At 50.9% G+C, this 26,102-nt stretch overlaps 1 protein-coding gene across 2 annotated transcripts in view; it reads left to right on the forward strand.

Annotated features, from left to right (window-relative positions):
- Positions 1 to 25,125, forward strand: part of Eln (elastin) — a 43,714-nt gene extending 18,589 nt beyond the window's left edge. The window contains exons 10-37 of one of the 2 annotated variants that reach the window (XM_087903559.1): positions 123 to 170; positions 2,231 to 2,302; positions 2,999 to 3,028; positions 3,865 to 3,936; positions 5,922 to 5,963; positions 6,358 to 6,402; positions 6,679 to 6,726; positions 9,346 to 9,435; positions 9,520 to 9,579; positions 10,522 to 10,704; positions 11,754 to 11,807; positions 12,324 to 12,413; positions 13,068 to 13,112; positions 13,543 to 13,644; positions 14,750 to 14,818; positions 16,098 to 16,259; positions 16,343 to 16,402; positions 16,759 to 16,917; positions 18,043 to 18,081; positions 19,883 to 19,990; positions 20,082 to 20,144; positions 20,313 to 20,435; positions 21,207 to 21,245; positions 21,407 to 21,457; positions 22,099 to 22,143; positions 22,582 to 22,611; positions 23,396 to 23,446; positions 24,154 to 25,125. In XM_087903559.1, the coding sequence (XP_087759685.1) occupies positions 123 to 170; positions 2,231 to 2,302; positions 2,999 to 3,028; positions 3,865 to 3,936; positions 5,922 to 5,963; positions 6,358 to 6,402; positions 6,679 to 6,726; positions 9,346 to 9,435; positions 9,520 to 9,579; positions 10,522 to 10,704; positions 11,754 to 11,807; positions 12,324 to 12,413; positions 13,068 to 13,112; positions 13,543 to 13,644; positions 14,750 to 14,818; positions 16,098 to 16,259; positions 16,343 to 16,402; positions 16,759 to 16,917; positions 18,043 to 18,081; positions 19,883 to 19,990; positions 20,082 to 20,144; positions 20,313 to 20,435; positions 21,207 to 21,245; positions 21,407 to 21,457; positions 22,099 to 22,143; positions 22,582 to 22,611; positions 23,396 to 23,446; positions 24,154 to 24,197 (2,024 nt within the window). In that variant the 3' untranslated portion in view covers positions 24,198 to 25,125. Of the gene's footprint in view, positions 1 to 122; positions 171 to 2,230; positions 2,303 to 2,998; positions 3,029 to 3,864; positions 3,937 to 5,921; positions 5,964 to 6,357; positions 6,403 to 6,678; positions 6,727 to 9,345; positions 9,436 to 9,519; positions 9,580 to 10,521; positions 10,705 to 11,753; positions 11,808 to 12,323; positions 12,414 to 13,064; positions 13,113 to 13,542; positions 13,645 to 14,749; positions 14,819 to 16,097; positions 16,260 to 16,342; positions 16,403 to 16,758; positions 16,918 to 18,042; positions 18,082 to 19,882; positions 19,991 to 20,081; positions 20,145 to 20,312; positions 20,436 to 21,206; positions 21,246 to 21,406; positions 21,458 to 22,098; positions 22,144 to 22,581; positions 22,612 to 23,395; positions 23,447 to 24,153 lie in introns of both variants that reach the window. The other variant, XM_087903558.1, reaches the window with a different exon arrangement.
- Positions 25,126 to 26,102: the final 977 nt, after the last annotated feature.

The raw sequence follows: 26,102 nt of genomic DNA on the forward strand, positions 1-26,102 counted from the left end.
CCCAGTGCGCACACTGGCTTGCAAGTCCTGGACCGCTTGCTGCCGCTGTCTGAAGGGATGGCTGCCGCTGTCTGAAGGGATGGCAGAACCCCTGCTAAGGTTCCTTGTTCTTTTGCCTCCAGGTGTTGGTCTTCCAGGTGTGTACCCAGGTGGAGTGCTCCCAGGCACAGGTGAGAACAAGGATAGACTGGGGAACGTAACTCAGTTGAAACAGCGCTTACTTAGCATGGGTTCCATCCTCAACATCCCATAAACCAGGTGTGGTGGTACATGCGTTTAATCCCAGCACTGTGAAGGGTGAGGCATAAGGATCTTAAGTTGAGGTCAGCCAGGGCTACATAATGTGACCTGATTTCGAAAAACAAAAAGTGGGGCTAAGGAGATGGCTCAGAGATTAAGAGCACAGGCTGCTCTTCCAGAGGACCCTGGGTTCAATTCCTACCTAGCACACATATGGTTGCTCACATTGGTCTGTTGACTCTTCTGTTCTCCAAGGACTTCAGGCATGCGTGCAGTGTACAGACATGCACCCAGGCCAAACACCAAACACATGAAATAAAGATAATGTTTTAAAAGAGTAGGCTGGGGATGATTCAGTGGGTAGAGTACTTGCCTAGCATACACAAAGCCCTGGGTTCCACCCCCAGCACCTCCTAAACTAGATATGGTGACCCACTCTTGTACTGCCAGCACGTGGAAGGTGGGGATAGAGTTCAAGGTCATCCCTGGTCTCGGAACAAGTGTTGGGCCAGCTTGAACTACATAAGACTCTATCAGAAATAAAGAAAGAGGGGGGAAGGAGGGAAGGAGGGAGGGAGGGTGGGAGGAAGAAAGGAAGGAAGGAAGAAAGGAAGGAAGGGAAGAAGGAAGGAAGGAAGGAAGGAAGGAAGGAAGGAAGGAAGGAAGGAAGGAAGAATTTGAGATCTACCCTCTTGCTCTCCCTAATAAAACTGAGACCAGCTGAGGCCAGTGGCTGTTTCCCTAAGTGTCCAAGTTCAACTTAATGAACATTAGGTCCTTGGCAACAGAGGTCAGCTTCCCCAGCCCCACCCAGTCCCTCACCCCAGGCCAACACCCTCATCACAGTCTTAAAACCGTCCTCAGAGGACAGATGGACTCCCTAGTGTAGCCAGCTTCTTCCCAAAAGTCCTGAGTCACCAGGCATTGGCACGCCCAGGAAATCTGCCCTACAGGAGACCCCCTAAGAACTGTCCCTCACTTCTTTCCCCGACAGGACCTACCTCCCCACCCAGCAAGGCCTCCTGAAATCCCCCAAAAGCCCAGACTCAGGGATCTGCTGACAGAGCACCCCTTCCTTCCTGGTTGAGGTAGCCAAGCCCCAGGGGAGGCAGGAGAGGAGGGAAAAATCAGGCAGATTCCAATCCATTGTGAGGTAGCCACTAGGAGGCATGGCAGGCACACTGGCTGTGCCTCTCCACCCTTTCTCCCATCCAAGTATTTACTAGCCCCATCCTACTTAGTTAGCTTCTGCAATCAGACACATTCAGGGTGGTGTGGCTAGAGATCTCTCTGTCCCTTTCCTCTGGGTCACAATGGAGCTCTAACTTATAGCTGAGGTCTACAGAGGCTGAACTCAGGATCAGATGAGTTAGGATTAAGAGTCGGATCTTCCAGTCAGGTCTAGTGGCACAGGCCTGCTACCCCAGTCATTTGGAAGGCTGAGATAGGTGAATCGGAAGTTCAAGTCTGGCCTGGATAGCTTAATCAGTCTCTGTTTCAAAAAGAAGAGCATTAGGGGTAGGGGCATGGCTTGGCATTAGAGCACCCACTTAGAATCTCCTAGTGAGGGGCTGGGGTGTGGCTCAGTGGTAGAGCCCCTGCCTAGAATCCCCCAGTGAGGGGTTGGGGTGTGGCTCAGTGGTAGAGCACCTGTCTAGAACTCCCCAGTGAGGGGCTAGGGTGTGGCTCAGTGGTAGAGCACCTGCCTAGAATCCCCCAGTGAGGGGTTAGTGCATGTTTGTGACCCTGGATTCAATTCACAGCACCACCAAAAAATAATAAGTAAATAAAATAAAATAAAATTCTTTGAGCTTGAGCCACACAGGGGAAGGAAGTCCCCACCAGCTGGCCCTTGCTTTACTTGCCCTGTGAGTCATGCCTGTGATTGGCCATCAGTACAGAAATCGATTAGTTAACAGACCTAAGGTGGACAGGGGTTGCCAAGCAGAGTTTTCCTTCCCTCACTGTCACCCATGTCTTTGCTCATCAGGAGCTCGCTTCCCAGGTGTGGGGGTACTCCCTGGAGTTCCCACTGGCACAGGAGTCAAAGCCAAGGGTCCAGGTATGGACAGCCAGCTGTGGTGGGGGCCAGGGTAGGATCCTCTGTCAGCCTGCAGGCTGTGCTGATCTGGGGTATAAGGGATACCTTGGGATTTGAGGCTTATTTGGGGATTTCTGTGGGGACAGGGAGACACTTCTTATGTCCCAGCCCTGCTTCTGCTGGCTAGGAAGAGCAGAATGCTGTTCAGAAAGCCCAAAGAGTAACCCCGGCCTAATCCCAAGCAACTCAGGAGGCTGAGGCAAGAGGTTTGAAAGTTCAAGGCCAGACTGGGCAACACAGTGGGCCACTGTTTCAAATTCGAAGTAAAAAGAGGGCTGAGGGGTAAGGCTCAGCAGTAGAGCACTTGTTTGGAAAGCCCTGGTGAGTCAGGTAGTGATAGTGCACACCTTTAATCCCGGCACTTGGGAGGCAGAGGCAGGTGGAATTCCAATTTGCAGGACAATCAGGGCTACTCAGAGAAACCCTGTCTAGAAAAACAAAGAACAAAAACAAAAACAAAAAAAAAACCTAGTAAATGAATGGGGCAGGATAAGCTTTATTTAGTCGTGGAGGTCTTGCCTAGAATCCCCCAGTGAGGGGCTTGGGCCATTGCTCAGTGGTAGATCTCTTGTCCAGCATAAACAAAGGAATGGAGCCAGTGCTCTGTGCCCTGCACCCTCAGCGCTGGGTTGCAGTGATAGCTCTTTATCTTTGCAGGTGGAGGTGGTGCTTTTGCTGGAATCCCAGGTGAGTTGAAGCTGCTCTCCCTAGGTGAGCTAGACACCCAGAAACCTAGCCATGCCTGCCCCATCTCCCTCATGTCACTCGCTGCAAGGCTTGATGAAGTGTTTAGCACACAAGTATGAGGACCTAAACTCCATCCCCAGAACCCACATTCTAAAATTAATATATATATATGAGATATATAAATATATAAGAGATAGATAGATAGATAGATAGATAGATAGATAGATAGATAGATAGATAGATAGATAGAAGATAGCCAGGCTTCAACCCAAAGTGTTATCAGTCCCAGGCCACCATGATCCCATAACCCAGTGGTTCTCAACCTGTGAGCCACAACTCCTTTGGGGGTTGAGCAACCTTCCATGGGGGCCACTTATCAAATATCCTGCATATCAGATATTTATGTTACGGTTCATAACAGCAGCAACATGACAGTTATGAAGCCGCAATGAAAATATTCTTATGGCTGGGGGTCACCACAACATGAGGAACTAAATTAAAGAGTCACAGCATCAGGAGAGCTGAGAATCACTGCTCTAACCCAAACTCCATCAGTGTGGATACAAAATGAACCGAGATACCCAGCAGGGCCCTAGACAGCACAGAGGAGTGGAGGAGTGTGACTCCCGGCTCCTGCCAGTCAGTGGTTTACTGCTGGGTAGTGCTTCTCTGACCCATGTCAGGGGGACAGCGAGGCACTCTGTGTAAGACAGTTCCAGAGTGCCACGGGGAATAATTTCCCTCCATCTGAATATCGTAGACTGACTGACAAGGGGTTGAAAAGAGGCTGTTACCCCAAGGTCTGGGGCTTTAATTTACTTTCTCTATTCTTGCAGGGGTTGGGCCCTTTGGGGGACAGCAGCCTGGTGTCCCACTGGGTTACCCCATCAAAGCACCAAAGCTGCCAGGTAAGCCAGAGTTGGGTTTCATGATGCTTGGCCAGGATGGAGGGAGATGGTCCAGGGGCAAGCACCTGCTGCACACGTGTGAAGACCTGAGTTTGACTCCCCAGAGTCCACAGAAGGCTGGCTGCAGTAGCGTGTATCTGCAATCCCAGTACTCCGATGATGAGATGGGGGCAGAGACAGAAGACTCTCTGAAAGCTCATGGGCCAGCTAGCCTGGTGTACACAACAGCAAACAACAAAGAGATCCTTCCTCAGTTAAGCTGAATGTAGGGACCGGTTTTACCTGAGGTGGTCACCTGAACTCCACTTGCACACAGTGGTATCCATGCCTTCACACACACACAAACATGTGCACTTGTATATACATACACACGCACAATAGTATCTATGCATACACACACACACAAACATATACACATAGTGGTATCCACACCTACACACACATACACATGTATATACATACACACAGTGGTATCTATACATATACACACACACAAACACGTACACATGTATATACCTACACACACAGTGGTATCCATGTTTCTACACATATACAAACACATACACATGTATATATATACAAATTTGTGCACACACATAAACACATGCACATGTATATATACATACACAGTGATATCCATGCATACACACACATGTACATGTGTATATACATATACAAACACAAAATAATAATGATAACATTTAAAAAGGCATGGTTTGCTGAGCCTCCTGCTATGAAATCAGCTTCACACACTGGGGTAAGCATTGCTACTTATGGGGTTAGGGAGATAGTTCACTTAGTAAACCATTTGCTGCATGAGTGCGAGGACCTGAGTTCAATCCTCAGAGCCCATGTTAAAAGAAAAATCAAGAAAAAGGGCCAGGCATGGTAGGGTAAACTTATGATCTCAGTGCTGGGGAGGCAGAGACAGGAGGCTTTCTGGCCAGCTAGCCTAGCCTACTCAGCCAGGCCCGGGTCCTAGAGAGAGACAAAACAGAGAGCTCCTGAGAAACAACACCCAAGGTTGTGTCCTTTAGCCTCTGCACATACATGTACACATGTACATTCACATACACACACACACAAACACACAAAAAACACATATGCACACACGCACACACAAATTATAAGGATTACAATTTAAAGCCAAGCATAGTTGTACTAGGATGTAATCCCAGCACTTTGCAAACTGGAAATGGAAAGATTATGTCATTTCAAGGCCAGCCTGGGCTGCTAGTGAGTTACACAATGAATCAGAAGCCAGCCTGGGCTACAGAATAGGACCCTACCTCAAAACAAAAAGCAAGAGAGAAAGGATGGGAGAAAGAAAGGAAACCCCACAATCGTAGCATTGCAGCTGTGATGTCTAACCGTCTGCCCCATTGCCATTCTGCCACCTCTACCACTGTCATCAGCCTAGACAGTGGCATACTCCCTGGGGAGCATCCACACAGGGTAGGCACTCGGATCCCAGGAACCATGTTGAGACTTAGGTTTGGAGAGGAGTGGGTCTCTCTCCCTGCTCTACCTGACAGACTTTATTAACAACTTATGGCCCTCGAGAGGGTGTTGCAGCATGTGTGTTGAGGACAGGGTCTGTCCAGGTAGATGGGAGACAAACAAGGTGTCTGTATCCATCCATCCATCACCCCTTCCTCCATTGATTCCTCACCATCCATCCCTCCTTCTCTCACACATCCATCCATCACACCTTCCCTCTACCCATCCACCCATCCATCACTTCTTCTACCCATTTATCTCCCATTATCCTGCCTTCTCCTACCTATCTCTTTCCATTCATCTATCCATCACTTCTTCCTTATCCAAATTCATCTCTCCATCCATCCCTCCCCTCCTGCATCACACATCCATCCCTCCATCCACCCACATACCCTACCTACCCCTTCCTCCCACCCCTGTGCCTACCCTAACTATCCATCCATGCACTGATCTTTTATTCCATCCATCCCTTGCTCTGTTCATAGGTGGCTACGGACTGCCTTATACCAATGGGAAGTCACCCTATGGTAAGTAGGCCCTCATAGATTTGTGGTGTTCTGACCCTTTCCTGCTCTGTGGGCCTGGCAAGGGTACTGAGGCCCCAGCCGTGGGCCAAAAGCACACCCAGCTAGACTGGAGTAGGGGCAAGGTGCTAGAATAAAAGTTCTCAAAGAACAAAGACCGGCTCTGGGGATGTGGGCTAGCATTCAGTCCTGGCCCTACTGCTAATCACAACACCCTAAGAAAGCCATTTTTCCTTCTCTAAGCTTCGGTGTCTTTGTAAAATGGGATGGCAGCCCCTACGCATGCTTGTATCTGTATACACTTTGGTTGTGTCAGGGGAGAACCCCAGATGAACGGAACAGGGGAGGGCAGAGCATGAAGGTTTGTGTGAGTGACAACCAAGGATCTTCTTCACAGGAGTGGCTGGTGCAGGGGGTAAGGCTGGCTACCCAACAGGGACAGGTAAGGGGGAAAAAAATCTCACCTGTTTCGAGCCAAAGGAACACCAGTGCCCCCCCCCCAGCTCCAGGGACTATCCCAAACACAAGCTTACCCATCCTGCATGAAGACCTTGGGCCAAGCCGAGACTCTGATCTGGGTTGGGGCAGCTCTTTGGCCTTTACTGGCTATGAAGTCCCCAGCTACATCTGGGTGTCTGTGGGTCTGGGAGCATGGGACTCTGGAGATACCTAGACATCAGCACCATGTTTAGTGTGCCCCTCATCTCCCCTCTTCCAGGGGTTGGATCACAGGCGGCGGCAGCAGCAGCTAAAGCAGCCAAGTATGGTGAGTACACTGGAGTCCCTTGCCAGCTTCTAGGCCCCCAACTCCCCCATCCTGCAATGGTCAGAAGAATAACAAGTCAGATGGTTCCTGTGTCCCCTTCTTAACAAGACCAATACATATGGCTCTCCCTCCTCCTCCCCTCTATCCATCTACCTCTCTATCCCTCCATACCTCCCTCCCTTCCCTCATCCATGCATACCCTACTCACCCACCAACCCCTCCATTCTTCAATCACTCTTCTCCACCCATTCATCCATCCTTCTCTCTATCCACACCTCCCTCTTTTCTTTATCCCACCCTCCACCCATCCCTGCATCCCTTCAGCTCTCTCTCCCAGCATCTATCTTTGTCCATCCCTGTATCATTCCTCCTCTCAATCCATCCTTCAACCTCCCTCCGTCCCTCATTCTTCCCTCACTCTATCCATCCATCCACCCATCTAACCTTCTCTTCCTTTTCCCTCCATCCATCCATCTCCTATTCATCTATCTATCCTACCCATCTTCCTCCCACACCTATCCCTTCCCTAACGGCACACACATATATATACACCCATCCCTCCATCCAGACATCTCTCTTATCCATCTCCTGCCCATCCTCCACCCACTCCTCCATCCATGCCTCCTTCTATCCCTCCCCGAGCCTTCCTCTCTCCATCCCTGTATCCTTTCTTTCCTTCATCCACCATCCCTTTCTCCACCTGCCTGTCTCAGGGACTGTGGACAAAGCCCCACGAGCCATTGTTTCTCTGCAGGAAAACTGAGAGAAGGTTATCAGAGAAAGTGACCTGTCCGTTAAGGCCTTAGCAGACAGGGAGAGTTGGCCGTGTGGGTCAGACAGAAAGTACCGAGTGTGGGGACTCAGCATTTAGAAGGGGGCGACAGGGAGATTGGAAGTTTGAGGCCTTCTGTTGCTATATAGCAAGTTTGAGGCTATCCTGAGCTATGTGAGGCCCTTCTCAAAACAAAAGCAAGAGATGAAGGAGGCACCTAAGCATAAAAGACGAGTGTCATGGTGATTGGAGAGAGAAATACCGGCAGTATCTGTAGAAGAATGTTTTAATGTTATACATCCATTTCACATACAAAAATGTAGCTCCCCCTCATCCACACAGTCCCTGGGACATCCTAGCTGTGAGTATGACACGGTGGGAGTGTGGTGTGGTGGTGCCATGTCCTTGCAGTAGACAAAGTGGGCATCTTCTCCCTCTTCAGATAGAGGCCAGCTCACTAGGAAAGCCTTCTCCCCTGTCCCCAGCCCAGGAGGCCTTCCTGTTTCCAGGTCAGGGGCAGGAGGGTAGGGCAGAGTTAGAGGAAGAACTGATCCTGCCTTGCGGAGGCCCCCGGGCTTCTCTCCAGGCACAGAGGCCCCTTGGTGGATCAGGCTTGGTGGGAATAGCTGGGATATGGGAGCTGGAGAGCCTGGAGAGAGGGGCTGCCAGAGCCGGGCAGCCAGGCACTTGGATTATGAATTTGGCTGAGTCTTCGGAACACAGGGAAAGGAAGCCTTTAGCATTCCTTTGGGGGCCCCTCTGGCCCAAGGAACGGAGCTTGTGGTTTCTCAGTATGTAGCAGTGTTTAGAGAGGGGTTTGTCTGTGAACATCGGACTCCCTTAATAAGCGTGTGGAAATGGACACTTCAGGGGCAAACCCAAGAACTCTGGGGTAGGAACCTTCCCAAGCAAGCCCATGTGGACATACTGAGGCTTGTTCCTGGGTGAGAGAATGGTGGGTAAAAAGCCAGCACCCCGCCTGGAGGCCATGGCAGCAGGATGGGGAGTTCAAGGCCAGCCTGGGCTACCTAGTTGAGACCCTGTCTCATAAAAGAGCTGACAGTAAGAGGCCTAGGGAGATAACCCAGTTGGTACAATGCTTGCCACACAAGCCTGAGGACCTGAGTCCTGTACCCCATAATCCACATTAAAAAGGCAGGCGAGGTGGCACATATCCGTGATCACAGTGCTGGAGGGGTGTTGACAGCTGGATGCCGGGGACTCCCTGGCCAGCCAGGCTAGCTGGCCCAGTCCAGGTCAAGGGAGAAGTCCCATCTCAGAAATCAAGATGGGGACTAGGAGACGTCTCAATGGTTAAAGTGTGTGCTTTGTAAGCATGACGACTGGAGTCCGGGTCCCCCAGAAACCCACATAGGTGGCCCACATGTAATTTCGGCCTTGGAAGGCAGAGGTGGGGAGTTCCTCAGAGTCAAGCAGGCTAGTAAGACAAGCCATATTGATTGAGAGAGCCCGCCTCAATAAATAAAGTGACGGAACACCAAGGATGAGTCCCTGAAATCAACCTTGGGCCTCCACATGTGTGCACGGACAGATGCGTGAACACCCACATGTATGTGCTCCCACATGCATGGAAAAACATGCATATCCACATATGTGGGCATGCATGTGAGAAAAGGAAAAAGAAAAAAGTTCCTGAGACAATATCCTCAAAATTAACCTCTGGCCTTGACACTTGTGTACATGTACAAGTACACTCATGCACAAACAAACACACACACACACACATATACACATACACACACAATATGCTGGCACCCCTGGAGCCTTCCTTTCTGGCCTCAGGAGAAGCTCTGGGGAGCCACATGGTACCACCCCTGTCCCAACAGGTGCTGGAGGAGCTGGAGTCCTTCCTGGTGTTGGAGGGGCTGGCATTCCTGGTGGTGCTGGCGCAATTCCTGGGATTGGAGGCATTGCAGGTAATGCTTCTCCCAGCTGGAGGGTGGAGGTGTCCTTGAGGGGCCACCAGGGCAGAACTTTATCCTCTATGTCCGTCTTTGCAGGCGCTGGAACTCCCGCAGCAGCTGCTGCTGCAAAGGCTGCTGCTAAGGCTGCTAAGTATGGTGAGTGTCCCCCAGAAGCAGCAGGTTGGGTCTCTGCATGAACACTGGAACTCCATGAGGAGGGGTAGACTTTGCCTCTGATCACCTCGAGCCACTCTGACCACCCCAGAGAGAGGTTTTTGTCCACCCTGGTCACTTTACCTGGAAGGCAGCTCCTGTTCTGCATAGACTTTGCAGAGGAAGAGATACTGCCATACATCACCTGCCTAGAACCCCCAGTGAGGGGTTGGGATGTGGCTCAGTGGTAGAGCACCTGCCTAGAATCCCCCAGTGAGGGGCTGGGGTGTGGCTCAGTGGTAGAGCATCTGCCTAGAATCCCCCAGTGAGGGGCTGGGGTGTGGCTCAGTGGTAGAGCACCTGCCTAGAATCCCCCAGTGAGGGGCTGGGGTGTGGCTCAGTGGTGAGCACCTGCCTAGAATCCCCCAGTGAGGGATTGGGGTGTAGCTCAGTGGTAGAGCATCTGCCTAGAATCCCCCAGTGAGGGGCTGGGGTGTGGCTCAGTGGTGAGCACCTGCCTAGAATCCCCCAGTGAGGGGTTGAAGACATTACTCAGTAGTAGAGTTGTATTATATGCAAAGACCTGGTTTCAATTCCCAGTACTGCAAAATAAAACATGATAACAAAAAAAAAACAAAAACAAAACAAACAAACAAACAAAAGCTCACAGCGTAGGTGCCTACAACAAACATTTTGATTTTGCCTTGGAATTGATCATGTTCTTCCCAGTTACATATTCAAACTAGAGGTCTCTCTGGGCTCCATCTTAGTCCACCCCTAGCTCTCTGATGAGTTGGATCCTTGTAGCGGAATCACCAACCCATCTGCATGTGATCCTGTACTCAGGATAGACTGTGGTCCCAAAGCTGACCAAACATCTGCCCTGGGAGGCCTACAGAGGGTCCTCACAAGGCCTAGTCTGAGACGATCTCTTTCCATCTACAGGAGCTGCTGGAGGCTTAGTACCTGGTGGACCAGGAGTTAGGGTCCCAGGTGTTGGAATCCCAGGTGTTGGGATCCCAGGTGTTGGTGGCATCCCAGGTGTTGGTGGCATCCCAGGTGTTGGTGGAATCCCAGGTGTTGGTGGAATCCCAGGTGTTGGGGGCCCAGGCATTGTGGGTGGACCAGGTAAGTTGGGCTCTGTGTGTTTGTCTGTGTGTGTGTGTGTGTAAGCAATGTAGAGTATTGCCAAGACTTTGGCTGATCCCTAAGTCTTCTTCTTCATTCAGCTATACATATTCTTGACCAAGTCCAATCCCCTCCTCTTTGGACTATAGCAACTTTCTAACTAGCTTCCAGCAACAGCAGCATCTCCAGCTTCCCTCTTAATTGACAGCAAGCTGCCGAGGCAGGAACCATGCCTTTCATTAATATGGCCCCACCCTTAGCTAAGTAGGTACTCAGTAAATGGTATATAGATGAGTAAGTGGCTAGATTAGTAAATGGTCAAGTGGGTGGCCATAAACGTGATCAAGTAGATGAGCAGTTAAACTAACCAATGTGAGCATAGTATGAATAGATGTGAGAACTGGTGAATACAGGGACTAAGAGTAGTTGGGAAGATAAATCTGTAGATGGGAAAACAGATGGATATGCAGGTAGGAAGCTACATAAGTGCTTAGAAGAACGGGTGTGTGGATACATGGGTGCATGCATGGATGGTTGCATGGATGCATGGGTAAGTGGGTGGCTAAGATCGATGAATAGACAGACAGGCAGACTGGTAGACAAACTGATGGGTAGATGGGCTGTAAGATATTGATAGATGAACAGTGGGATGGATAATCTGATGGACAGACAGGGTGGTGGGTAGGTAAGCTGATGGGTAGATGGATGCATAATGGATAACTGAGTGAGAGGTTATGGGTTATCATCCATTCATTCCTCCATCCTTCCATCTAGCCATATATCCATGCATATATTCACCCATCCATTTATCTGTCTTATCCACCAATCTACAAACAGAGAGCTAGTGGGTGAGTGGATGGTCAGTGATCTAAGGACAGACAGCAAATGGAGAGAGAGACAGGATAGAAGATGAATGGATGGATGGACAAATAGCTCTACAGATAACAAAAAAAAAAGATGGAGTAGCAGACAGGTAGGCAGAGGGATATACAGTGACCATCTCTCCTCCATTCTCTCCTGAGAATTTCTGTCCCCCTTGATCTCTCCAGGGGCTGTGTCACCAGCTGCTGCTGCTAAAGCTGCTGCCAAAGCTGCCAAATACGGTGAGTGCCCTGACCATCCCTGCTCTGGCTCCTGCTTGCCAGAGTGAAAGCCCCTCATCCTCTTGCTCAAAAGAGAGCAACTTGCTCAGGGAAAGCCCCAGACAGAGCTACTTGAAGCCACTGGACCCCAGGATAAATTGTATCTCTCCAATAGTCTCCCACCATGAAGCCATATTGCTGAGTGATGGGATCATCCCAGGACGACATTCTCAGTCTATACACTGTCCCTACCCTTCCATGCTCTGGTCAAAGTCCTCTCAAAGGACAGAAGTAAACCCACTCACTTCTCCATAACAAAGCAATGCTTTCCCATATATCCAGGGAAGAGAACCAGGGAAGACTCACACTTCATGGAGGAAACTGATCAGGGACCCCCAGGAATCCCAGTTTCTTGTCCTTAAGAACCAACTTAAAGGAAGCATGCATCGCATCCTTTTTCCCAGCCAATGAGCATTCTTCCAGAGTTTGCCCAGCCTCACAGGGGTCTCTTTTTATTGGATTCTTTCTATTCCACAGGAGCCAGAGGTGGAGTTGGCATTCCAACATATGGAGTTGGTGCTGGGGGCTTTCCTGGCTATGGTGTTGGAGCCGGAGCCGGACTTGGAGGTATCCTTCCCCATGAGCTTTAGTTCCATCTCTGAGAAGCTGGGGAAGAAGGAGTAGTGATTCAAGTCTTGCAGGGTGTTGGGGAGTAGATGTGGGTTTTGATGTGCTAGGGAAGAGAGAGATAAGCATCATGCCTTTAATGGATGGGAAAGCTGTGGTCCTTGCTCAGCAGCAATCCAGACAAAAGACCACCCATCCATCCATTCCTCCGTCCATCTATCAGTTCATCCATTCATCTCTCTGTCTTGTCCAACTACCTATCAATCCATTATCCGTCCATGCATCTATGTATCCATCCACCTACCCATTAACCTATTGTCTTTTTATCCATTTATCCATCTACCTAGTCATCTCATTTATCCACACATCTCTGCATCATTCATCTCCTATTCATCCATATATCTATCCAAATGTTTACACATACATCTGTCCAGGCCTCTTTGTATCCATGCATTTATCTACCCATTTACCCATCTGTATATCCATCCACCAATCTATACATCCATTCATCTATCTATTTACCTATCTGTCCATCAATTCATTCACACACCCATCCATCTATCTAACTACGTACCTACTCCCCTGCCTCCCTGACCACCTGTCTTCCCACTGTCCCTTCTATCCATGTACCCACCTGTTCTCTTTTCCTAGCAGGTGCAAGTCAAGCAGCTGCTGCCGCTGCCAAAGCTGCTAAATATGGTGAGTAAATTTGCCATGTCTGATGCCGTTCTCTCTGTGGAACCCAGGCTCTGAGCAAGGGCAGAGCAGCCTCACCCTTGGGCCTCCAGGGCAAAGATGCAAAGCCACAGCCCCCATCTGCCCTCTAAGCCATGCTCAACTCTTCCACCATTTCCATTTGCCATTAAGATTATTGGTACCTTGTTTACCAGCTCGCTCCAAAAGAGTGAGCTGGAGGTGCTGGACAATCCTGCCTCCTACCTCCCGCTCCATTTATCCATGCACACAAACATATATATGTATATGTGTATGTATATGCACATGTGATTGGGTGGATGGTGGTGGATAGATGGATGGAAGAATGGATATATGGATGGATGGATGGATGGATGGATGGATGGATGGATGGATGGATGGAGTGAACACAGGTATTTATGCTTCTCTTCTTCAGGTGCTGGAGGAGCCGGAGGTCTGGGAGGCCTGGTGCCAGGTGTAGGAGCAGGTGGAGTACCAGGAGCAATACCAGGTGTACCAGGCACTGGTGGAGTGCCAGGTGAGCTGTGTTCCCTCATCCTGAGATGGGTTTGTATTGTCTTATGGAAGAGGTTTGGGGCTTGACATTTTACAGATAGGAAAACTGACCCCAAAGATGAGTGGGAAGAGGGAACAGTTTCCCCTAAAGCAGTTGAGTGGAGAGGAACACTCTGTAGAGACCCGGTTGCTGATCTCTGGCAAGCCTCTTCCTGCCTGGGGAAACTCAGCCAGCTCTGTGGAAGATCCCTATGTAACCCAGAGTTGAGCGGCCTGCCTTTTACTCTGAGGAGTTTCTAGTTTCTTATCAACAGAGGACTCTTCACTCAGGTGACCTAAGGTCCTTTCCCATCCACCAATCAGAGATAAGAGAAAGATGATTTTAAAACCTTGGCATTCAAGGACAGCCTTTTTAGTTGTTGTTTTCTCATTGGAAGATTTTGCTTCCGTATCATTCCCGCCACACCCAGGAGAAAACTGCCCTTCTGTATTTTTTACAAAAAGGAACTAGGGCTGGGAGTGTGCCTGAGTAATAGAGCGCTTGCTGAACATGCAGAAGAACCTGGGTTCATTCCCAGTATTGCAAAGAAAAAAGGGGCACTCAGTGGGTAGAGGCACTTGCAGCCAAGCCTGACAACCTGAGTTCAAATCCTGAAACCCCACATGCTAAAATGAGAGAAATGACTCCCATAATTGCCTTCTAACCCCCAAATGTGTGCTGGGTGCATGTGAGCATGCACACACACAAATAAGTAAATGAACCTGAAATTTTTAAAGGAAAGAGAAAGGATGCTTGGGAGATACAAGTTCTACTAGGAATTTTTTACTTAAGAGCATCCCAAAAATGTTTTACTTAAGAGCATACAGGGCTGGTATCCCATAGGCTCAGAGCTGCCTCTCAGCTCTTCTCTGAAGCCCAAGCAAAACAAGGGCATGCCCAGGTGCCCTGCAGAGGGCACCAGCAGTACTATGCCTGAAGCCCAGGTCAGCCACCTCAGCACCCTTCCCTGTTGCCAGGGTGAGGTCATGGTACCCAGAGAGGGATACCCATGGGCAGACTCTGGAAGGGATGGGTAACAATGGGGAGGGGTATTGGGTATCATCTTATACTCCATTTATCCAAATAGGAGCAGGTACCCCTGCAGCTGCAGCCGCTGCCGCCGCTGCCAAGGCTGCCGCCAAAGCAGGCCAGTATGGTAAGTTGTCCCCATCTGTATTTAACCTTTGACCCCAGACCATAGCCTTCTCACATCTCCTGCTGAAGAGCTAAGGGTGATCTTGAACTCCTGTTACTCCTGCCTCTACATTTTATACACTGAGATTCCAGGCATGTGCTTTCCCATGCTTTGTGTATGCAGTGCTGGGGGCTAGAACCCAGGGCTTCCTGCATGCTAGGTAAGCACTCTATCAACTGAGCCACACCCTAAGCCCTGAATATGGACTCTCATAGCTTTTAGCTTGCCTGCTCCCCTTTAGCAATATAGGTCTGCCAACACCTCTATGGCCTTGTCCTATGCTGAAAGCTCCTGATACCCCAAGTCTAACTATGGCTGGTCCTCTCTGAATCTCAAACTAGAGTCCAGCCTTATCTGCTTGAGGGGCTACATTCCTCCTGCTTTCTCTTGATAGAGGTCAAGTTGACCCTTAGAGTCCCAAGAATGTATACATTTTCTGAATATGATTAACAGTGGATGCTCTACTTGTAGATGCACTACCTGGAGCTCAGCAGGGGCCCAGTCATATGCTGGGGCAGGGGCTTGGTGAAACTTGGCCTTAATGAATTTGGTAGCCAGGCTTAGTGGCACTGGTTTGTAATACCAGCTATCTAGAGAGCTCAGCAAGGACATTGAAAGTTCAAGGCCAGCCTGAGAAATCTAGTGAGACCCTGTCTCAAAGTAAATAATAAAATAATGATGAAAAATCTGGGACTCTTTCATCCTTAGTCATAGAGTACCTGCCTAGAATCCCCCAGTGAGGGGCTGGGGTGTGGCTCAGTGGTAGAGCCACTGCCTAGAATCCCCCAGTGAGGGGCTGGGGTGTGGCTCAGTGGTAGAGCACCTGCCTAGCATCCCCCAGTGAGGGATGGGGGTGTGGCTCAGTGCTAAAACACTTGGATAGCATGTTCAAGGCCTCCCGTTCATTCTCCAGTACCAAAAAAGGAAAAAGGAAAACTAACATCCAAAAAAAAAAAAAAAAAACCTGCTTGTCCTCAAGCCTCCAAGGTGCCCCTGTCCTTCAAAAGGTTACAAACTACTAAATTTACATTTGACTTTTATTATATAGGATTAAAAAGAGGCCCTGCAAGGGATAGTATCTGCCCCAAGATCACACAGCAAGTCTTTGACAGGGCTGAGAAGAAAGCCCACAGCTCCTAACTCGTAACTGTGTGCTCTCTTTGTTGGCTCCTGCCCTCTTTGTTTGGGCCTTGATTATAGCTAAACTACACGATTATTAAAACTACTCCTTCTCTTGTAGGTTTGGGCCCTGGCGTTGGTGGGGTTCCAGGCGGAGTTGGTGTTGGTGGGGTTCCAGGCGGAGTTGGTGTTGGTGGGGTTCCTGGCGGAGTTGGTGTTGGTGGGGTTCCCGGTGGAGTCGGCCCTGGTGGTGTTACTGGCCTTGTACCTGGTGGTATTGCAGGTGAGCTATGGTGGGTGAGTGGGTCCGAGAGTTCCCTGGAACCTCCACGGGTACCACCTTGAATGTCCTTCCTCTCTCTTCAGGAGCAGGGACGCCAGCTGCCGCCAAGTCTGCTGCTAAGGCAGCCGCCAAAGCCCAGTACAGTAAGTGCATCGTGACCGCCCTCTCCTGTCCTCACCCACCTGGCCAGGGCACACTACCCAAGCGCTGCCACAGGAACCAACCTCTCAGATACATCCTTACCATCTTGAGCTCCCCGTGGTACCTAGAAGAGGGCGCAGAAGCTACTTAGTGAGAACCTGTCTCAAAAATAATAAATAATAATAATAAAAAACACGTGGACTCTGGGGTGGGTTAGTAGAGGCGGACAAGGCTGGGTGGAGGCTGCCACTGCCTTGGGGGCCCTTTTCTTTGGAGCCTGACTCGGCTCCTGAGGCTGAGCAGCACTACAGAGGCACAGATCTACTAACGACAACCACTCCCTACCTCTTTTCTGCAGGGGCTGCTGCCGGACTTGGGGCTGGTGTCCCTGGATTTGGGGCAGGTGCTGGTGTCCCCGGATTTGGGGCAGGTGCTGGTGTCCCCGGATTTGGGGCAGGTGCTGGTGTCCCCGGATTTGGGGCAGGTGCTGGTGTCCCCGGATTTGGGGCTGGAGCAGGTAAGGAGAATTCTAGAAACTGGATAGAAAGTGCCCTGAAGCTCAGAGAAAGAGGGCCCCGCCTCCTCCCAGGACTCTGTCCCTGTGTCTCCACACAGCATCCATTAGCTCTTCCTAAGCAGGCAAAAGCAAACGGGTACTAGGTAGATAGGGCAGGCCTGTGAGCTAAGACACTCAGGAGACTGAGACGTGAGGCTTACAAGTCCAAGGACAGCCTACTCTACAGAAAGCCTGCATAACTTTGTGAGGCGCTATCTTTAATTAATTGATTGATTGATTGACTAATCAATTGATTGATATAGCCAGGGGCTAAAACTGCAGCTCAGTGGTAGAGCATCTTCCTAGAATTCCTCAATAAGAGGCTGGCCAGGTGTCTTAGGGGTAGAACACCTGCCTAGCACAGGTGAGGTCCTGGGTTTCATTTCTAATAATGAAACAAGATTAAGTGGAGCAAGTTGGGTAATAGGTGAGAGACAGACTTGCCAAGCAACACCAGGGTATGTATGAGATGCTAGAGGGAGACGTAAGAAGGCTGCAGCCTCACCAAAAGCCCCCTAACACCCACAGAAGAGAAGGTAGAAGTCTCTTCCTCTGGGCCAGAAGGCTCCAGGACAGTGGTTCTCAATCTGTGGGCCGCAACCCCTTTGGCAAATCTCTATCTTCAAAACTATTTACATTGCGATTCCTAACAGTAGCAACATTACAGTTCCAAAGGAGCAATGGAATAGTCTTATGATTGCGGGGTCACCGCAACAGGAGGAACTGTATTCGAGGATGGCTGAGAACCCCTGCTCTAGGAAAAGGGGGCCCCTAGGGACCCCATCTGAGCCTCGCTCTGTGCCCAGCCTCAGGCATGCAACCCTGGGCGTGAAGGGGGCGAGAAGGGACAGATGAAGGGAAGAGGACACGCTGGCCCTCATGGAGCCCTAGATGAACAACGTCAAGGCTAAATACTAGAGCCCCGCACTTGCAAGTAGGGCCTCCTGACTGGAGTGCCATGGAGTTTCGGGGCTTCAGAAGAAACATGATCTAAGTAGAGGAAGTCAGGGTGAGCTTTCTGGAAGAGGCAACAGCACCCCCGGGTACAGAGCTCAGCAGCTGACCTCTCTTTCCCTTTTCCCGCAGTCCCTGGATCCCTGGCTGCATCCAAAGCTGCTAAATATGGTGAGTGTGGCATGCCACCTGGTCCCCTTGTCGCCCCACCAGCCTTGACAGAATAGAACTGAGGTGCTCAGCACAGAGAAAGGCTAGTTAAGAGACATCTGGATGACGGTCACAGACCTAGCGCCTGCCTATTGACCCCGGTGTCCGTCGCCTGTCAGTGGCCAGCATGCCAGTAAACACCTATAATCTCTGCCTTTGGAAAGGGGAGGCAGGAGGTTACCCTTGGCTACACAGAGAGTTCAAGGCCAACCTAAGCTATAGGAAACCCTGTGTCACTCATATCTCCAAACCTCACTATGACACTGACAGTTTTCTTGGTGCAGGGGGAGGCTTATAGCTGTTGGTCCCACAAGGCTCAGCAGCGTCAGCCTCCGCTCCACCCTTTGGCCTGTGGAGTTGTGGATACTCCTTCCTTGCACAGGCATCCCCAGCCCTCCTCCCTCCTTTCCTGCCAGCGTGACTTTGCCTAACACCCGCCAGCCTGGAAGACGTGGCAGACCTGCCTGCCTTGCCACTTGGCACTCTGGCCAGACCCACACTGTCTGTGACCCCCACATTCCTGGCCTCCTCAAGAGCCAGGCAGGGGGGCCTCTACCAGGGATGCGCCAACTGGCCACAGTTCGTCCACTTGAGGCCAGTTTCCACCTTGGAAAATCCCATTCCTCAGCTACACACACACACACACACACACACACATACACACACACACACACACACACACAGAGCCCCTGGTCACCCACAGCTTTCTCTCAAGTTCCTTGCTGGCTGCTCTTGGCCCTCGTCCACAGACATCGCCAGGGAAATACACCAAGGACTCCCTGGAAGAGCAGCCATCAGGTCATCTGCCTTAGGACCTTGAACACAGCATTCTTGTGTATGTTCAGAACCTCTCCTTTGCCTCAACTTTCTCATCTGCAAAACTGGTGTGACTGCCAGGCATGGTGGATCATACCTGTGAGGCCAGCATTTTGAAAGCTGAGGCGGGAGCATCTCGAGTTCAAAGACAGCATGGGCTAAGTGGGGAGAGCCTGTCTCAGAAAATTAATAGAAAGGATGAGCGCATGGCTCAGAGGTAGAGCACCTGCCTTGAATCCGCCAACAAAGGGCAGAAGACATGTCTCAGTGGGAGAGTGCTTGCCTAGACTCCTCTAGTGAGGGCCTGGAGGTGTGACTCAGGGATAGAGGGCTTGCCTAGAATCCCACAGGCCTCTCTTATACCTTATAGCCCTAAGGCATGAACACATCTTTCAGACGTAGGGGACTGAAGGCAGGCATGTTGGCACAGACCTGTCATCCCTGCAGTCATGAGGCTGAGATGGGACAGGTAGGGCATGAGTTCAAAGCCAGTCTCTGCCACGTGGTGAGATCCTGTCTCACTAGGAAAAAAGAAAAAGATAAAAAAGGAGCCGGACAGTGGTTGCACACACCTTTAATCCCAGAACTCGAAAGGTGGACACAGGTAGATCTCTGTGAGTTTGTGGCCAGTCTGGTCTACAGAATGAGTTGCAGGACAGCCAGTGATATGTATGTTTGTATGTATACATACACACACACACACACACACACACACACAATTGTCTGGAAAAACAAAAACAAACAAATAAAGTCAAGGCCAAAGGGAAAAAGTTCCAGGCATCGGAACTCATGCCTAGAAATCCCAGCACTTGGAAGGTGGAGGCAGGGAAATCAGTTCAAAATCAGTCTTCAGCTACAGAGAAGCCCAAAGTCAACCTGAGTTCTAAGTAACCTGGTCTCAAATCAGCAAAGATCTGGGCACTGATCCTCAGTCCTCTCTCTACAGGAGCAGCAGGAGCTGGTGGCCTTGGGGGTGCTGGTGGCCTTGGAGGTGCTGGTGGCCTCGGAGGGCCTGGGGGTCTCGGTGGGGCTGGTGTTCCAGGTGGTGTAGCAGGTATGTTTTTGCTCTCCCAACAATGGACTGGCTGGGGATGGAGACCGAGACACCCGAAACAGTCCCTCCTTGAGTCCCTCTGTGTCCCCAGGAGCTGCACCTGCTGCTGCTGCTGCTGCTGCCGCCAAGGCTGCTGCCAAGGCTGCCCAGTATGGTGAGTAAGAATTCAGCCTCTCTGGCCTATCCCTGAGCTACTAGGGCCCAGCCATTTTCTGGTCATTAGGTACCCCAGTAGTGACCTGGGAGCTCAGGGATTCCCTTGGCAACAGGGCCTAATTACAATCTTCTGACCAGTGTGTGTAATGCATGGGTCTCTCCCCAGGTCTTGGTGGAGCCGGTGGGCTGGGAGCCGGTGGACTGGGGGCCGGAGGCCTGGGGGCCGGTGGACTCGGGGCCGGTGGACTGGGGGCTGGTGGAGCAATCCCCGGTGCTGCAGGCCTTGGAGGTAAGGAGTGAATGAGGTATCTGAGCGGGAGAAAGATATACATACTGAAGACAAGTAATGACAAACACCTGTCATCCCAGCACTAGGGAGGCTAAGGCGGGAGGATCACTAGTTAGAGGCTAACCTGGGCTACACAGTGAGTTCAAGGTCAGCCTAGGCTATATTATACCCTGCTTGAAACAAAGGGGTAGAAAGCTTAAGCAGGTAAGAGCCAGGTCTGCCCACTGACATAGAGGTACCAAAACCCATCTTCTCTATCGTTCAATCCATGAACTACTACAGGTAGGGGCTCATTAGCATAATGATGATCAGAGCCATTTCTCAGACAAGAAAAATCAAAGACTGGAGAGGAATTACATCCCCAAAATCTCTACCACCATGGTGGATCTCCCCGCCACACCCGCCACCATGTGTCTCCTATCTAAACAAGCCTTATGCTTAATATAAACTACTGGCGGTCTGGGGAGCTTGTTCAGTGGTAGAGTGCTTGCCTAGACTCCCCTACTAGTAAGTGGCCAGAAGCATTGTTCAATGGTAGAACACTTGCAGAGCATGTGTGAGACCCTGGATTCCATCTCTAGCACACACACACACACACACACACACACACACACGAGGCTGTTAGAAGGATGGGTGTGGGAAGGAGGAGAGATGATGGGATGGTGGGATACGGAAGGACATGTCATGGGCAGATGCTGATCGATAGATTAGCTCAGGCGGCCTGAGTGGCAGGGTGGCTTTCCTGAGCCCTCCTGTGTCTGTTTCCCCTAGGTGTATCCCCAGCTGCAGCTGCTAAAGCAGCCAAATATGGTGAGCTTCCTCCATACCCTCCCCCTCCCCAACCCCGGTCTTTACCCCCATCACCATCACCCACACCTGCCCAGCTCATGGTACTCCCGAAAGGTCTTGTCCAAGATATCATCCCCACCACCCTCGTGTCTCATCCTGACACCCCTCTGTCCTCTCCTCAGGTGCTGCTGGCCTCGGAGGTGTCCTAGGAGCCAGACCATTCCCAGGTGGAGGTATGACCAGCTCTAGTGTTGTTCTTAGCTCTGCCTGGCTCTAGGGACAAACAACAGGGTTCTGGACATCGATTTCACATGAGGGCCCAGGGTCGGAGATGAATAAGTGACTCTAGGTTAGGAAACAAATGGGGCAGAGGGAGTGCCCTCCCCACGAGCGGAGGATAGTGCGACCAAGCTCAGAACAAAGGCACAAGACACCACACAGGCAGATAAGACAAGGACAAATTTAACTAACAAAGTGACTTCCAGGCTCAGTAAAGCACTCACCTGCTCACTGAGTAGGCATGAAGACCTGAGTTCAATCCCCCATCACGGACATAAAATTTGCAAACTGGGAAGGCAGTGACCGGAGGATCCCTGGGACTTGCTGGTCCAGCTAGTTTTGCCAAACTGGTGGACAGAAAGAAGGGTTAGTGAGAGACCCTGCCTCAAAGTGAAAGGGAGAGAGAGAGCAAACATACATACGCGCACACACACACGCACACATGTACTCACGTGCATGCATGCATGCACCACAAAGAATGTGGCTTCAGTAGGGCAAGGCAATGGGAAGGAGCTTGTTCCAGGCATCAAGGCCAGGTGGCAAGGCCAGAACGTGGCCGCCACTATTCATCACCAACCCCAAATCTCTCCTGCAGGAGTGGCAGCAAGACCTGGCTTTGGACTTTCTCCTATTTACCCAGGTATGCCCAAGCGTCCTGCCCTGGGGCCCTGTCCTGGCTCTGCTAGGCCCTTCGCTCTCCTCTGCTCCATTCGCTTAGTAGAGTTGAGCTAACGTCTGCAGGAGACCCCAAGAGGAGGCCAGACCCTGATCTAAACTAAGGACACTTCTAAGGACAGGGGACAGTACACCAGCTTTTCTAAAGCATCTTTCACATCTCTTGAGGTCCCTGGGAGTAAAGTAGTTTCCCTATCATACTTCTCCTGAGGTAAACTGAGGCTCAAAGACCACTAAACACTGTTCCAAGGTTACACAGTGAGCAGAGATAGAGCTGAAGACTCCTGCTACCCAAGCCCAGGACTTGACGCTTCTAGTGTTACATGTCCTGCTCCAATTAGGGAGGGCATGGGGGGCTCCCAGAAGTGTGCCCACACTGACAGCTCTTCTTCTTACTTCATAGGTGGTGGTGCTGGGGGCCTGGGGGTTGGTGGTAAGTCTGCAGTAAAAAAGATACAAACTAACCATGTTGGTGGAAGGCATCTTAGCTCTGGCGGTGGTGGGGATGCAGATGGGAATGAAACAGAAGGATCAAAGTTCAAGACTAGCCTGGGCTACAGAGAGAGCTGCAGACAACTTGATCAACTTAGCAAAACTCTGTCTCAAAGTTTTTATAAACACTTTTTTGAGACAGGGTTTCTCTGTAGCCTGTCCTGGAACTAGCTCTTGTAGACCAGGTTGGCCTCAAACTCATAAACACTTTTTAAAGGGCTGATGATGTAAATCAATAAGAGAGCAGGTGCTTAAAATTGCCTCATAAGAGGCTGGGAGCATTACTCAGTTATAGGGCACCAGTCTAGAATCTCCCAATGAGGAGACAGGGCATGGCTCCATTGTAGAGCACCTGCCTAGAATCCCCCAGTGAAGGGCTTGGGTGTGACTCAGTAGTAGAGCACCTGCCTAGAATCCCCCAGTGAAGGGCTTGGGTGTGGCTCAGTGGTAGAGCCCCTGCCTAGAATCCCCCAGTGAGGGGCTGAGGTGGGCTCATCTGTAGAGCATTTGCTTAGAATGCACTAGGCCCAGGTTCCATTCCTAGTACTACATAGTTTGGTTCTGGGGAGAAAGGTATGACTGGACTAGAAGGTGGGTGTGCTGACTGGCAGGGAGGTCTTGGAAGCCTACAAACACAGGGCAAAGCTAGCACACGGTGAGGATGCTGGAGAGGTAGGGGAGCCCAGGATCTACCCTATCTCATCCTCTGCTACCAACCCCCACAGGAAAACCCCCGAAGCCCTATGGAGGAGCCCTTGGAGCCCTGGGATACCAAGGTAAGTAGAGAATTTGTCCATAGGGAAGAAAGAGGCAAAATCAGAGGTCAGTTCACATCCCACCTTCCTGGGCTAGAGTAGAGGCACCTCCATGAAGATCGTCAGAGTTGGGATCAAGTCTAGGACACCCCCCCCCCATGCTCACCTCCAGTGCGACCTGGACATTTTTACCCATATCTCTTTGCTGTGCCTACACCTGCACAGAGGAGCCTAGGACTTAAAGTGACAATGAGGACTTCCAGGATGCGCCATCTGCTTGGTGCCACCAAGTGGCGCTAACAGGCCACATCTAGCAGAAACTGCTTGATGGTTGTGCACCAGCCTGGGGTACCTCCCTACCCCAGGTCATCCATGGCCAGGTTTGTTGAACAGGGCTTCCCAGCACTCAGGAGGCTGAGGCAGCAGGATTTTAAGTTAGAGGCAAGCATGGACTCCGTAAGGAGACGATCTTAACAACTACACCCCCATGCAAAACTAGACTTCTTCCTTGGCACAGCATAGAACCAAGCAAGGTGGTGGATGCCTGTGATTTCAGGACTCAGGAGGTAGAGACATGAGGTTCAGGAGTTCAAGGTCATCCTCAGCTCCGTACTGAATTCATGGCCAGCTTGAGCTATGAGCCCCTGGGAGCAGAGGAGGCAGGGACTCAAAAAGCAGCCCTAAGGGACCAAGCTGACCATAACTGTTTACGCCTCCTTCCAACCCAGGTGGGGGCTGCTTTGGGAAATCTTGTGGCCGGAAGAGGAAGTGATCTTCCAGAGACCCCTGACTCGCGACCTCATCAACGTTGGTGCTACTGCTTGGTGGAGAATGTAAACCTTCCATGACCGCCCCCTACTCCATCCCCCTGACCCTCACCTGGGAGGGGACAACAGGCCAGCGGCCTTAGAAACCCACAGGACAAGGAAACCAGACATCAGCGGCCACGTACCCCTAACCAGAAATATCCCCCCCCTCCATCAGAGGCCAGGGCGGGTGCCCCATCTCTTCCCACCCAGGAGCCCTCCACACAGTCTCCATCTCCAAGAGAAATTGGTGCTACATGTTGGTGCTTCTTTTTCGTGGGGGGAGGGAGGAGGGAAGGGTATCCCAGGGGGACCCTCCCTTCCTTGAAACCCCTCTGTTAAGATGGTGCACACCTTTGTTGGGCAGTCCCACCTCCCCTGCCCATCAGGAGCCATCCCTGGATGCATCCCATTGGTACCCAAGTGCCAAAAGCCTTGACGCTGGATTTGATGACACAATCCCTCTCTCTTCGGGTCCCTTGGCCCTGTCTCCCTCTACCAGTAGCTATTTCCCACATCTGGGACATCTTGGAGTCGGAAGGCTCCCCACACTGGGAATAGCTCCCTTGTTCTTGTGGAATCCACCTACCCCACCCATTCATCCATCCGTCCATCCCGACTGCCTAAGGCCACTAGCTGGCTGGGCACACCTACTATCAACCTGGTTCACCTGTCATGGCAGCCTGTACCCTGTTCCCACGCCCACCACACACCCCAAATGCTGGCCTGAGGTGCAAGGGGTTGTGTGGGCTGGGGCAGGGCTATCCTCCCCACATGCAGTACTGTATCCCCCAGTCCCTTCCTGGAGCCACTCCATTACCGAGCATGTCCCACCACCCACCTCTTTGTGTTTCGCTGTGATAGATCAATAAATATTTTATTTTTTGTCCTGGATATTTGGGGATGATGTTTGATTGTTGGTGTGCTTTGGGGTTTTATTTTTATGGTTAATTGGGGGGGAAAATCCTTTTCTAATCTGAGGAGCTGTATCCTCAGGAGAAAATTCATTTTAATCGCTTTGGTATAACTCTGGATGAAACACACATTTTTTTTTAAAAACAACAAAAACAAAATAAGAAAAGAGAATTAACTGCTTTAGAAAAGACTAATAAATGAAAACCTTTTAAAGGAAATTGTCTTGGGTTTCTTTGCTTTATGTGTATGTGTTGGCGCGTGTGCAAGTACACACAGGTGTGCGTAGAAGTCAGAGGACAACCCTAGGTGTTACCCTCCAGGGGCTGTCCACTCACCAAGCAGGCTAGCTTGTATTTGCTCCCCCACCACCACCCCCGCCGCTTCCCAAGAGCCCAGTTCCAGGGAGCAAACTCAGATCATCATGCTTACACAGCAAACATTCTATCAAGTGAGCCATCTCCTCAGCCGCCTTTGTGTTTTATCATCTGCTTTCAACTTCTGGCCCAGTGGTAAATTGGTTCTAATATGAGGAATACCTACTGCCCAGGATATAGTGAGGAGGCTGTTGACCCAATTCAGCTGTTGTCACCTCGGGATATAACTAAGCAGTTGAGTTCTTGCCTAGAATCCCCCAGTGAGGGCCTGGGGTGTGACTCAGTGATAGAGCCCCTGCCTGGAATCCCCCAGTGAGGGGCTGGGGTGTGGCTCAGTGGTAGAGCCCCTGCCTAGAATCCCCCAGTGAGGGGCTGGGATGTGTGACTCAGTGGTAGAGCACCTGCCTGAAATTCCCCAGTGAGGGGCTGGGGGTGTGACTCAGTGGTAGAGCCCCTGTCTGGAATCCCCCAGTGAGGGACTGGGCTGTGTCTCAATGGTAGAGCACCTGCCTAGAATCCCCCAGTGAGGGATCTGCACTTGGTTCAATGTTAGAGTGTCTGCCTGCAGTTTTCCAGTGAGGG

Source organism: Myodes glareolus, chromosome 2 (genome assembly GCF_982192425.1).
Source record: "Myodes glareolus chromosome 2, mMyoGla1.1, whole genome shotgun sequence".
In the NCBI taxonomy this organism is placed as follows: Eukaryota; Metazoa; Chordata; class Mammalia; order Rodentia; family Cricetidae; genus Myodes; species Myodes glareolus.